The sequence below is a fragment of the Echinops telfairi genome, unplaced genomic scaffold (genome assembly GCF_000313985.2).
Source record: "Echinops telfairi isolate 266 unplaced genomic scaffold, ASM31398v2 ScPeMD7_655;HRSCAF=1070, whole genome shotgun sequence".
Classification (NCBI taxonomy): Eukaryota; Metazoa; Chordata; class Mammalia; order Afrosoricida; family Tenrecidae; genus Echinops; species Echinops telfairi.
The window spans coordinates 21,584,640-21,598,779 of record NW_022104553.1 but is presented as its reverse complement, the minus strand read 5'-3'; the positions used below and the strand labels follow the sequence as shown (position 1 = coordinate 21,598,779).

Here is a 14,140-nt window from a genome sequence, read left to right as displayed (position 1 = left end):
GATAAGATTTTTTGTTCTGATGATGCCTGATACCTGATCCCTTCGACACCTGGTGATCGCACAGGCTGGTGTGCTTCTTCCATGTGGGCTTTGCTGCTTCTGAGCTAGATGGCCGCTTGTATACCTTCAAGACAAGCCAAAGTTCTAATGATTCCACCCATGACCACCTCCAGAATGGTACACCCCCTGTCCACCGTACGACTCCACTTCGGCTAGAACCATACAACCAGTGTAAAACAATCCAGCCCACCCTGTTGGGTGTTAGCTGCTGTCAAGTTCATTTGGGGAGCCATCGTGACCTCGTGTGGCCGAGTAGAACTTCCCACGTGACTCTGCGGGCTGGAATCCCTATGGACTCAGATGACCTTGGCTTTCTCCCATGGGTCCTTGGGGTTGGGCTTGAACCACCAATCTCTCAGAAGTTTAAACCAACTTTTCAGTTAGCCAGGGAGTGCTGAATTGTTGCACCATGTGGGCTTCTTATCTGCATCACACTTCCATCTTTAGGTGACCCATAAAGACTTCAAGCACCACACCGTGGGAAAGGAGCGCAGAGGGGACTAAGCCCAGGACTCTAGTCCCTAACTGATCGCAGAGGGAATCTGGAAAGCTGTACTCCACAGGTCGGGAAGCCTCCACTTTGGTTAGAGAGAAAGTCCAAGTACATGATCCTGCTCTAAATATCATTCCACAGATCCTCCGCCTGTGGGGGGAGGTCAGACTGCTCCCTGCTGCTGGGGACAATGGACAGGCTCCTGTAGGAGGAGTTTACACCCTACTGATAATGGTTCCTATGGAGACCCAGGAAACAGGTCAAAGTTAAGCTGCCATCCTAAATATAGGAACCACCCATCTTGTCACATGTATACCCCTAATCCCTCTTCTTCCTATTGCGGTGTATGTCCCTAGACCACCCCCTCGTTGCTGTATAACCTATAGTGCAACCCCTTCCTGTGATGTATGTCATTACCTGTAATTAGTGGGCTTACACTTCCCCCAAGGTATATAGGCCTGGGTCAGCAATAGAGATCTCTCTCCTCTCTCGCTGGTCGCTGCCCTCTCTTCCCACTCTCCTCTCCTGTCCCCTCTCCCTTGTTCCCTTTTCCGTCCTCCTTCCCTTCCCCCTCTCTCCACGTGGACCACCAAGGGGGGCTGAGGTGAGCAATGCTATCGTAATGTGTCTGACTGCATTATTGTATCTCTCATGCTCTGGATGACTTTAATATAAAATACTTATATATCTCAACCGTATAATTGTGCATTACTGAACCCATGGGTAGTACTAGCGGAGGGGGCTGGCCCTCCACCCCAAACTTTATACTACATATGGCGCCCATCGCGTGGCAATGAATTATTTCCCGTGTAACAATTGTACGGCCCCACTGGAATGGAGAGTGAATCGGGAAATTGTGTGAAGTGAGGATCCGGTGTGGGGATTGGCAGATAAGTAGTCGAAATAGTGAATAAGTATTTTAAAGAGAACAATGGGGCAAGGTAAAAGTAAACCTGGAACTTATGGTAGTAGGCTCATCTACTTACTCATCTACTTACTGAAAAGTCAGGGTGTAAAAATAATGAAGAAAAAGATGCAGTGTTTTCTAAAAGTAGTAAAAAGGTATACTCCATGGTTCCCAGAGGAAGGAACCTTTGGTATGGAGATCTGGGATAAGGTAGCCATTAACTTAAGAAAAGCTCACTGGGAAGGACAGAGTATCCCTGTGGAGACAGGTCTCTATGGGTTCAAGTTAAGACGGTTTTAGTACCTTTGCAGGAGGAAGAGAATGAGGATTATCAGTGTGGTGAGAAGGCTTGTGTGAGCGATCCTAATCTAGAAAAGCAAGCTAACGTCTCTTTGAGTATGAATTAGGTGATGGAACTTTAGGAAAAACTGAAGCAGGGATTGATTTGTTATGCGAAGCCTCTGATTCTAAAAGAAACCTCAAGGCCAAAGCCTATGTGCCCTGGGGACTGCAGCCTCCGAAGGTTTAAAGGTGATAAAGCACCAGAGGCAGCTGATTCCAACACCCACAGCAAGACTACTAAGCAATCCCAGGAAGCTCCCTTGCTTTCAAAGGTAGGGAAAGCAGAGAAACAAGACCAGCAAAGTAGTGAGAGGCATCTAAGCTATGGGAACTTAAATCAGGTGAGAAGCAGGCAGAATGGCTTTCAGGCAGGTGAGACGATTTTAGGCAAAGCTGAAAAAACTAAGCCTGAGTCAGAAGGGGGCAGAGTAAAAGCATCTGCTCCCCGGCTAGAATTTAGTGTAAGAAAAACTAAAGCAAGCCAGCCAGCTCTGGAGGTAGAGGGAGAAGCTCCAAAGAAATGCAAACGAGGGGGGCTGACACAGAAGTAGTAGTTAGGGAAGTGCAACTTAGAGATACACAGGTTAAGAAGAGCAGCTCAGAGAACAGAAGTAGAGAAGCATTATTGTAATATCTCTCCTATATCTCTCACGCTCTCGATGACTTTAATATAATACTCATATATCTCAACCGTACAATTGTGCATTACTGAACCCTTGGGTAGTGCTAGCGGTGGGGGGCTGGCTCCCTCCCCCCTCCCCCCATAAATTAATACTACTCCGCCTAACAGCTATGCTGTCTTAAAGTGAGCACATGGTTGATTCTATTGCCCTACAGAAGCAGACATCCTGCTGCTATCTCTTCCCGCCCATGTCACTCAGCCCCCTCATGCCTCCCCCCAATGCAGGAACTAGGTTTCTTCACCTATGCGCTCAGGGACCTTACTGTAGATACCACCCACCTGTGACACATGTAACTACTGAATACGTATGTCTTAAGGCTAACTATAAGTGTCCCAAGATAGTAAAGACTCTCTTTTCTCTCACTTCTCCCAGTTCTGCATGGTCCATCAAGAGGAGCTGAGGTGAGCATGCTACCATAAAATGTGTCTGACTCCTTTATTCTACTCTCTCTCTCCTATCTGATCCTCTAGGACTTTAATCTTTCTGTATTATCGCCGTACATTTGCGCCTACTGGCCCTTTGGTTGTTGTAGGCTGGTTTCCTCTGACACCACACTCCCCAACCACACACCTGCCCACCCCCTAGACCTCCCAGCCCCCCAGCACTAATGCACACCAACATCACCACCCCCTAACCACTCCTCAGTCCCAAACGTGGAACCCACTGATGCTATGATTCCCAAATTCCAGGACCCCAACTGTGTTAGTTCAGGTTGACTAGAGAAACAAATTCATAGACATTCATTTGTTTAAGAAAGAGCTTTAGGTAAAAGAGCAATTGTATATTGAAGAAACATCCCAGCCCTGTCCAGATCAAGTCCATAAGTCCAATATTAGCCCACATGTCCATACTGGTCCATAAATTCCTCTTCAGACTCATGCAGCACATGCAATGATGCTGAATGCAGGAAGATCTCAGGCCAGCAGTGGGTAGACGATCTTGTGGATCCAGTGGCAGTGGAAGCATCTCAACGCTGGCACCAGTCTCCCCGTGTCTCCTCCAGCTCCAGGGCTCTGGCTCCATCAGTGTGTCTCCATGTGGCTTGTCAACAGGAACGCAAGCAGAGAGTGTGTCCCACCTCTGGGGAGGAAGACAGGATTTCACAGAATCCTCTGGAAAAGGCCCTGCCCACAGGGAGGCCTCATTGGCTCTGACCTGATTGACAGGCTAGACTCCACCCCTTCGCTCAAGTTGACAGGAGATGATGTCAGTGCCACACCAACCCTCCATAGTCCATGACTTCCACCCAGCCAAGAGTAATGACACCAACCCAACCCTGAAAACCCAAATCCTCACGAGCTCAACCTCTACCAGTTTGTGGAAATGGCGTGGCGGGAGCATCTGACCCCTAACTTCATGGGGGGGGGGCGGGAATAGCACCGTCAGCATCAGCCTAAGCCTCTCTGCAAACTGTTTTTTGTTTAACCAAGTCTGACACTGACCATCCCACCTCCCACAGCACTCCACTCTTCTGCTGGGTTCCGCTATTCTCCAGAGTAGCCCACACAGAACCCACAGCCATGCTCACAGTGATGGGGCTTATTAGGAAAGTAACGGGTTACAAGGAAGGTTCGGAAATGACTCAGTGCAGTTCTTGCATCATGGCAGTTACTTGGCTGCTATGCCTACAGGCAGGTCTCTCTTGAGCCTTTGGGTCCTTGAGCCTCTTGGCCCAGCCTGACCTCTGCTCTGCTGGGCATAGATGTAACAAGGCTCTTTAGTGCTGCCCACTCCACCAGCAAGTCTCTTGCCCAAAGGCACTCAGCTGTCTAAATCACCCTGTGGGCGGGGGAGCCCCTGTGCCATCTCCTGACAGTCTCCTGGTTCTGAGGCCACTATTTCCCTACCGTGGTTCTTGATATCTCTCACCGTCTCTGGTGTTACAACTCTCTTGGCTCCTGGGTCTAGGAGATTCTCAGCGCAGGGCCCTCAGGTCCAAAGGCACTCCACTTTCATCGCTTTTTGGTGGTCCTAACTTCCCTCTGGGTGGGCTCATTCAAAGCCTGGTGGAATGGCAAGACTGGCCTAGCCCCCTTTTTAGGTTGCCATACTGCTTATTTGCATGGTTCCACCCCTACAGCATAGGTGGGAGGGGCAGCATAATTAGCAAGCTATCCAATCCCCTGGGGCCTCATTTGTACACCTCACCAGGTCATTTGGTGGGATTTACAAAGGCGATGACTAAGAAGAGACTCCCTGGTGGCACTCGGATGTGTTGGGCTGTTCACTACAAGGTCAGTGGTTCAAATCCACCAGCCACTTCTCAGGTGGAAAAATGACAATTGGCTTTTATCAAGATTGACGGTCTCAAATCCTATGGTGCAATTATATGGTGTTCTATGGGGTCATTAGGCGTTGGAATCAACTGAATCGGGCTGCATTCAGTAATTCACTGCACCCCAAGCCCACCGTCCTTCACCCAACCCAACCCAACCCATCCACAGCCCGGCAGTTGAGAAAAAGTCTACAAGTGCTTTGATACGCCTGACCCATAAGGTGAAGCTCATTTTCCCTCCCCTTGGCTATAGGCTGCCTTTCAAGACGTTTAAGCAGACTGGAACAGGGGGAAAGTGACGAGGTTCTAGAAGACAGGGTGGCTTCCGTCTTGCTCTCTCTCTGAACCCCTTGCTCTGGGGAAATCCAGTGCTCATGTCAGGAAGAGGCTCATGCAGCTTGTGGAGAGGCTGGCCCAATGTGGCAAAGGACTGGGGCCTCCAGCCAACAGCCAATGGGAGCGAGCCATCTTGGACGTAGATACCACCAGCCCCAGTCACACCTTCACATGACTGTGGCCTGGCTGATAGACTGACTGCAACTGCATGGAATTCTGAGCCAAGACCATCCAACTACGCTACTCCTGGATCCCAGACACTAGAAATTGTGTGAGATTAAAAAAACAAAACAACAACAACGAAAAGCCGAATGCTTTTTAAGCTGCTAACTTTTGGCATGTTTTTTAAGGCTGCAATAGACAATATGCTAAACAACCCGATTCAATTCTAGATCCCTAACTCTATTTCATGTTCAGATCCATCCCCGAGACAGAAAGACCTTCCAGAGACATCCAACAATCTCCCACCCCTGGGGTCCACACTTTTGTGGGAATCCCCTATTCATCAATCTGGGTAAAAGCTATGAATTACTACAATGTCTCTGCTGCTGCCTCTTGCTGTCTCTTGATATCTCTGGTGTTCTGGCTCTCACGGTCTCCTGGGTCTAGCAGGTTCTCAGCACGGGGACGCCTGAGGCATCCTGGTGTGGTTCAAACAGACTGGGAGTGCAATGCTTAGGGTCATGGCCTTGGGGATGGGAGCTTGTGTGTTAGGCAGGGTTCTCTAGAGAAACGAAACCAGGACACATATATTTTATACAGTGAGGAGGACTATAACAGCTACTTAGTCCACACAGCAGCACAGAGGGCTCAGTTCAACTCACTTCCATTGAACAGTTAATAAACTGGAAGTCCTTCAGCTAATGTGGGCTGCTAGGTCCAAGGTCAAGGAAGCAGACAGCAGAGTCCTCCTTGGGCAAGGCAAGCAGATCCTGCTCTCGGACAGCAAGCAGCAGGGTGGGTCACCAACAGTCAGTAGCTTGGGAGCTTAGCAAAGCAGGCCCAGATGAGATATCAAAGCCAGCAATGCAAGGCGATGGAATCCACCAGCCTCGGGTTCGAGTGATGTACCCGCCAGTGGCGTGGCAAAGCAGGTCTCGAAGGTGCCTCATGCTCCAGCAACATGATCCACGAGTTGGCCTGGCCCACAGGTAGTGCAGCTCACAGGTTGGAGCAGAGAACTAGCTACAGCAACAGCAGCAGCACACACGCTCCAGCATGCTCTGATCACCAGAGAGCGAGAGAGAAGGGGGCGGGCTTTGCAGAGCCATTGATCTCTTTGCCCTCCGATCAAACTGTGACCTGATTAATCCCACATGTTCCTATTGGCCAGGTTGGTACAAGAAGCCTACCTATCACAGCTTGTATCTGACTCCTCATTCCTACCCATGGGACCTCAGGACAGGTGATATCTCCTCTCTGAGCCACAGTTGTCCCATTTTCCCAACGGGGCATCCAATCATTCACCAACTGCGGTTGATCATCTTTTGGTGATAGGCATGGTATCAGGTGAGAGTCCCTGGGTGACACCAAGGGTTAAACGCTTGACCACTAGCCAGGGGTGAGCACTTGGAGCCCACCCAGAAGCCCCTCAGAGGGCTGGGCTGGCAAGCTTCCTCTGGAGCGCCAGTGCTTCCAAAACCCTCTGCAGCCCAGTTCCACGCTCCACACACACGGAGTTGCCACGAAGCTGAATCAATTTGAGGGCAGCCAACTAGCAAAGAAGGTAAGAGCTACCCCCCACCCCGCCAGGTGTCAATGACCTTCTACACCAAAATAGTTAAAAAAATAAAGTATTACACCCTGTGGGAGTCCCCTAATCTGATGTCAATTGAAGGATGAAGAGTGGAGGGGTGGAGTCTAGGCTGTCAATCTGGAGATAGCCAATGAGACGTCTGTGTGGGCATGGCCTTCTCCTGAGAATTCTGGGAAATCTGGGACTTCCTCCTTGGAGGCTGAAGACACCTCTCTCTCTACTACTTCCTGGGAGACATTGCAGAAGACAAGCCACATGGATGCAACCAGACTTCTAAAGCCAGAGAAGCCAGAGAGAGACCCCTGCCAGCACTGAGATACTTACAACGCCACTGGACCCGAAGACTTTCTACCCACTGGCTTGTGATCGTCCTGCATTTGGCTTCATTGCATGTTTCATGAGCCTGAAGAGGACTTTATAGATTGATATCGGACATATGGGCTAATATCAGACTTATGGACTTGATCTGGACTGGGCTGGGATGTTTTCTCAATGTTCAATTGCTCTTGTATATAAACCTCTTTCTTTTTTTTTTATCATTCTATTAGAGGCTCATACAACTCTTATCACAATCCATACATACATCAATTGTGTCAAGCACATTTGTACATGCATTGCCCTCATCATTCTCAAAACATTTGTTCTCCAATAAACCTCTTTCTTATACACATATATGTGTCCATGGATTTGTTTCTCTAGTCCACCCAGACTAACACCGACCCCCCCAGGGGGATGCATCATAGAAATGTGGGTGAAGGAAGACAACAGACCATGTACGATATGAAATAACAACAATAGGGCTCAAGTAGAAAGAAAATGTTTTGGGAATGTTGATGACATAGGTACCGGTGCTTAATACAACGGAATGATGGACTGGTTTTAAGTTTGGCCAGAGCCTCCCAATAAAATGATTAATAAATAAAAAGTAGATCATAAAGCCTTTGCCATCCCACCCTCCTCCGTGTGTACCCATCCTATTGGGGAGACGCAATTCTGTGACCTTAATATCATACATTGTCCAACCAACACTACTATCCACTTCCAACACGTCATCACCACCCCAAACAGAAACACAGTGCCCCTTCAGCAGTCCCTCCCACCACCACCCCTACCCCCACCCACCTGTTAGCTACCAAGACCCGCTTGTCTCTGCATTTGGCATCATCTTTAAAAAAGGTTCACAAACTACCTCCCAGTGCGACCTAGTGACTCACTTCTAATGACTAGAGGGAGGGAGAATAAATGATATGTAACATTTGGGATTAAAGTCTTGGAACATTTTATGGCGAGATCATAAAAGGCCATATGGCTTGGCTTCTTGCTTATAATGTATTAGACTCCTTCTTCTGACCAAGCCAACTCCCACGTCATAATCAACCTCAGGAAGTCCCCTGCCAAGCAAAAAAAACGAGGAACCTAGGTCCCCAGCCAATAGCCGCTTACATCCTTCAACCTCCATCAAACCTCTGGATGAGGCCAGGGCCCAGCCAGCATCGTGGCTGCAACTGCATGGGAGCCCTGCGCCAGAAGCACCCTGCTAAGATACTCCTAGATTCCTGACCTTCACAACTTATGGGAGATGATGCATGTCTAATCTCGTAAGGTGCGGTTTTTTTGGTTTATTTTTAATAATTTTATCGGGCACTCTTACAGATAGAACAGTCCACAGGTCAATCACCACAATCCGTTTCAAAACATTGTCTTTTTCCCCCCTCAAAATACTGTCTTTCTTCTTGAACTACTTGAGATCAGCTCCCCTTATCCACTCCTGACTCCCCAGGAACATTAATTATTCATTCATTCATTTGCCAAATCTCACACCATCCAATAAGTCCATCACACACATTTCTGTTCACTTCTGTCGAGTGGGGGTGGTACTATGTTTCTGAGTAATAGTTCATACCGCAATTTTCGAGAAAACTTGCAACATTCATTTGGTCAATTTGCAAATCTCTGGCCATAATCCCTCTCAAAAATATTGGCCTGGCAGCCCCAAACTGCACCTCATTTCTACCCCTTTCTTGCCAAGAACTCTCCCACCGCTGAAGACCTCTCTGGAAACCCAGGCAATGTGGGGGTGCTGTTAGGTGTTATCAAGTCAGTTTCGATCCATGGGGACCCCATGGGACAGGGCAGAATTGTCCCCTATGGAGTGTCATGTGTGAGGGACCAGCCCCCACAATCGAACGGGTCCAAGGGGCGGATGTATCAATGAGGGGTAAAATTAAAGAGACACCAGACAAGATCAAGCATGTGAGTGCTCACCTCCGGGACCATCATGATTTCAGCTACCAGATTCACGCAGAGAGCAAATATATTTCCAGCCGAAGCTTAGATACATTCAGGGGGTATGAAAGCCCCCTTAATTACAGGTAACCACATACGTAACAAAGTGGGCTGTACCCCCACCCTAAAGGTCCCTGAGGACATTGGAGGAGTAACCTACCACCAGTACCTGGGACAGGTAAAAGGGGAGTGGCCATCCTCAGAGGCTGGAGAGCCATAGCATGTGTCTGCTCCTCTAGTTAAAGCTGCCGGCTACACAGCAGTCAGCCCTGTGCTTGTCAGGGGTCACTTTAAGGTCGCACTACGATGGGAGGCTATCATGGGGAACAATATTAATGATGAGAATGTGATTGGGACTCACCACCAACTCACAAGGGTGAAGGCCTCCCTCCAGCCCAGAAACCCAGCCTGCCAGGCTCCTTAATAGATGAGACTTCAGGATTCACCCGTATGCACTCTCCTTCCTCTGCTTCCCACAGTCACTGGCTGTGGCCTCTGGAGGAGCAGATTGGCAGGCCTCTCTCCCAGAGAGCCATTGGGCAGGTTAGAACCGTCAACCTTTAGGTTAGCAGGCTAAACGCTTAACCATGTCAAGGATTGACCTGTGGGCCTGTGCACCTAGACTGGCACTTGGGGTGGGTTCCATTCACATCGCTTGTTGGGTCTCATTTGGTGCCAGAAAGGACACAGAGTTCATGCCAGCATGGGGGGGGGGGCACATTTATTGTTCAGGGGCTGAGCCCCCACGTTTTGGGGGTGTTCCCCCACTACTTCCTCCCATCGCCCCCGTGGACCCCTCCAGTGGCAGGTTGCTGAGTTGGTCATGGAAGGAGCACATCTTCAGGTGCAGGTAATCCAGAGCGGCCGCCTTCTCCCTGGGAGGACAGGGAGCTGGGAGGTGGTGCCTGCTGGTGGGGGGGGTGGGGTGGGTGTAGGGGTCTGGGGGTTGGGAGTGGAAGGGAGGCAGGTAGCCCCGGACCCTTTCCCAGGGACCTCACCCTCCTCCCATGCCCTCAGCCTCCTTCCTCACTCCGGCTTCATCTTGTCCGTCAGCAGCAAGTTCTTGGCCCGTAGCGCTTCGTCTTGGGCCAGCCGAAGGGTGGAGCTCAGGGCCTCTGCCCTGACATGTTTGGCCAAGGCCTGGCGCTCCAGCTCCTGGGGAGAGGAGCGTGGGCGCAGCTGGGCTTGCCGGACTGGGCTGAGGGTGGAGGGGGAGCTGGATCGCGGAGGGCAGGGGGCAGGGTCCCTCGGGGCCCATGTTCCTCTCCCAAGTATTTCGTCCCCGCCAGGCCTCCTGTCTGAGACAGACCCCTGTGTCCCACAGTGCACTAGCCTTCCCTACCCATCCTGCCTCAAGCCTGAGATGGACCCCTGATCCCACAATGCACTGGCTTTCTCTGCCCCGTGGCACACTGATCGGTGTTGGTCATATTGTCCCTTGATGCACACGTGTAGCAGGGCCCATGAACCACCATGCGATTGGACAGGCATCCAGGCCCAGCCAGCCTGTCACGTGGTGACCTTCTGTATGAGACCCGCATCTCTGTCATGAGAACTGTCTCCCGCTGGTCCTGGGTCTGGTCCTGTGTTTCCCACCATGCACTGGGGCCGCCCCTTCTGTCATGCTGCCTGCCTTCTGGACCAATATTGCACAGGAAGGCTGAAGCACCATCACACAACAGTGTCAATGACTCACCCACTACTCTCTCATATCCCGTCATATGCCTTCATCTCCACCATCCTCAGCTGGGCTTGAGCCAGCGGTGTAAAGTCCCACGAGGGGCTGGCATTCCATTGTCCATACTAGAGTCACTGGGTCCCCTGTCTGACTCCCAGTAGCCCATGGAATGCACTTGCCCCGCTTCAAGTCTGCAGGGAATGGGGCCCATCTTCCATCGATGCTTTCAGCTACGGTCTGTCTCCTGTGTCCCACAAGGCACCCGCTTCTGTTTTCCCAGCATAGATTGGCCTGAAGCCCATCACCCACCGTCAGCTCTATAATGCCTGGCCTGTGATGCCCTGCCCAACTGCGTGTGCCACCGTGCACTAGAGACAAGTGCTTCCACGCAGGGGCTGTCCACAGCAAAGAAAACCTTTCCTCTCCTCCACATCCTCCCAGTTCCCTTGTGCCCCGGGCCTCCCCATCCCCAGCTGCCTGCAGAAGAACAACATAGGGCCCGGTGACCCACGGTCCCTGGTACCAGAATCTTCTTGTGTAGCCTCTGGCAACTGGGGCAGGCAGGGGCCAGGCCCCTCTGCTTCACCTCCTCCATGAGTGGAGTTAGGGCTCGCTCCAGCAGCTGCTGCAGGGACTCTGTGGACAGCTGTTGCCCCTGGCTGGGGAAGGGGTGGGCACAGGTTAGCAGAGGCTCAGAACCAACTCCATTCCCAAGATGCTCCCTTCTCACCTGCCCAGCCTCCACCCCGGCCCCTCGGAGATCCACGCACCCCATGGGTGCAATCTTCCCACAGTGCATCAGCTACTCCCACAATGCCCTGGCTATCAGTCTCATTTCCTAGTGATACCTGACGCCAAGGCGTCCTGGGAATGCTCCCCTTGCTGCACTGAACCAAGCACCCTAACTCACGGCTCCCCCAAGACACCACAGTCCGCCTCCCACCCCCACCTTCCCACCGCACACGAAATACTCGCTGCTCAACAAAGCACCACGTCTGCTCTGAGTTCCACAAACCACCGTGGGGAGGGAGGAATGAGCTCCCACCCTGCAGTGGGACGGGATTCCCAGAATGCCCCGAGAGCCGGGCCCTGCCTTCTTACCTGGCACAGCGGGCACAGGTGCCTTGAGGGGGCCGGTCCAGGCTCAGGGAGAAGTCCAATCCTCGCCGCGAGCTCTGAAGCTGCCTCCCCAGCTCCTCCAGAATTGGCTTCACGGGGCCCAGCCCCTCCAGTTCACTCCTCAGCGATGCCACGGACACGGCGGACCGCTCCACCCTGAGGTGTGGGGGGGCAGAGTCGTCCTAAGACCCCATCCAAGGAGCCCTGGTGGTTTCAGGTTGGGCGCTAATCACAGGCTCAACAGCTGGGACCTACCAGCCTTTCCAGAGGAGAAACATTTGGCTTTCGACACCCGTGAAAGAGTTACAGACTCACCTACCTATAATTCCCTCCCAGGGGGATGGGCACCAGATAGAGGGGGTTCAAGGGAGGCATCGGACAGTGCAAGACATGGGAAAATAATAATAATTGATAAATGATCAAGGGTTCATGAGGGAGGGAGGGAAGGGAAAAAATGAGGAGCTGATACTAAGGGCTCAAGTAGAAAGAAAAATGTTTTGAGAATGATGATGGCAACAAATGTACAAATGTGCTTGACACAATGGATGCTTGTATGGATTGTGATAAGAGTTGCATGAGCCCCCAATTTAAATATATATATATATATATATATGAGTTACAGTCTCAGAAACCCACAGGGGCAATTTCTTAGGATCGCTACGGGTCAGGATCCACTTCGGTGGCAACGAGTTTGGTTTTGTTTTGGAAGATCCTCCTACCCATTATGAGCCCCATCCCTAAGTCCCTATGGGTCTGCTGTGCTCCTCTCTGGCCTCCCCTTTCTGCTTCTGATTGGCCCCGCCCATCCGCGGTCCGCACTGGGCTGTTAACCGCAAGGTCCAAGGACCAGCGGCTCCGCAGGAGCGAGATGAGCTTTTCTCCCCCCAGAAAGAGCTACCGCGTCAGAAACCCACAGGGGCAGTTCTTGTCTGTCCTATAGGGTCACTAGGAGTTGGGATCGACTTGAAGGCAGGGAGCCCTTGCAGCGTCTTGGGTGGCCACGATGGGTTGCTAACCTCAAGGTTAGCCCTTCGGGGGGACCAGTCAGTGAGGCGTCCTGCTCCCTCGCACAGGGCTCAGGCGCAGATGTGACACACTGGCCGCTGATGACAGAAGAGCCGTGAGAGGACAGCAAGGCCATCGTTCACGAAGAGAGCAAACGATCATTTAAAAAAGGAAAGAGGGAAGAAGGAAGAGATCCCAGTGGAGGGCAGAAGACACTGCCGCTTGCTCTTCATCACCCAGTGGCCGGAGCACCTGGAAGACACGAGGGGGGCGAAGAGCCGGAGAGACCAGGTGGAACGGCAGCTTGAGGGACGGAGACACGTGTGCGCACGCAATAGGCAAGGACCCAGAGTTAGAAAACCCAAGAGGCACGCTCAGCAGACCTTAAACGGAAAGAAAGGAAATAAAAGAACCCGAGCCTCCGGTTGCAATCTTGAAAGCATTTATAGGCAACATATCGAACGAGGTGGGAAGCACCCACAGAAGATGGAGAGAATGCAGAGGCACTGGACCAAAAGGGAGCAGCTGACAGCCCACCATGCCAGGAGGCAGCATCTGAGCGAGAGCCAGCGGCGCCGGAGGAAGGAAGAAGTTTAAGCTGCTCTGAAGGCAATCACCAAAAAGAAGGCTCCAGGAGGGGAGGGTTCAACCAGGGGGTGAAGCACTGGAAGGAATCCAGGTTTGTATCCCATTCCAAAGAAAGATGACCTCAAGTCGAAAGCAAATGGTTTGAGAATGATGATGGCAGCAAAGGTACAAATCTGCTTGACCCAACGGATGGATGGATGGCTTGTGAAAAGAGTTGTATGATCCCCCAGTAAAATAGTTAAAAAAAATAAAATTAAAAAAACATAAAAAATAAAACAAAGGAAGAAGATGACACAAGGGAATGTTCAAATTCTAGAACGATAATCATTGATATCACACGCAAGTAAAATGTTACTTCAGTCCATCTACCAGCAGCTGCAGCCGTACCGTGACCTTGATAGTCCCTTGACAGGAAGCTGCCGGAGGCTGAGGCTGGACTCCAAAGAGGACATGTGAGCTGGTTACGTTTATTGTGCCAACCTGGCCCATAAACCCATGTGCTGTTAATTGAAGGATGGAGAGATAAATGGCTCGGTGAACTTGCCTTTCTAGTTCTGGGGTCTCTTGCTCTCTGATGGTCGGACCAGGGTGCAGCTGCCTTAGCCAGTTCCC

The 14,140-nt window shown here is 51.2% G+C and overlaps 1 protein-coding gene across 1 annotated transcript in view; it reads right to left on the bottom strand.

Moving 5' to 3' along the window:
* Positions 1–9,859: 9,859 nt before the first annotated feature.
* Positions 9,860–14,140, bottom strand: part of TSKS (testis specific serine kinase substrate) — a 27,473-nt gene continuing 23,192 nt past the window's right edge. The window contains exons 7-10 of the mRNA XM_004710671.1: positions 11,918–12,091; positions 11,340–11,475; positions 10,169–10,293; positions 9,860–10,013 (exon numbers count right to left, since the gene is read on the bottom strand). Of these exons, the coding sequence (XP_004710728.1) occupies positions 9,860–10,013; positions 10,169–10,293; positions 11,340–11,475; positions 11,918–12,091 (589 nt within the window). The remainder of the gene's footprint in view (positions 10,014–10,168; positions 10,294–11,339; positions 11,476–11,917; positions 12,092–14,140) is intronic.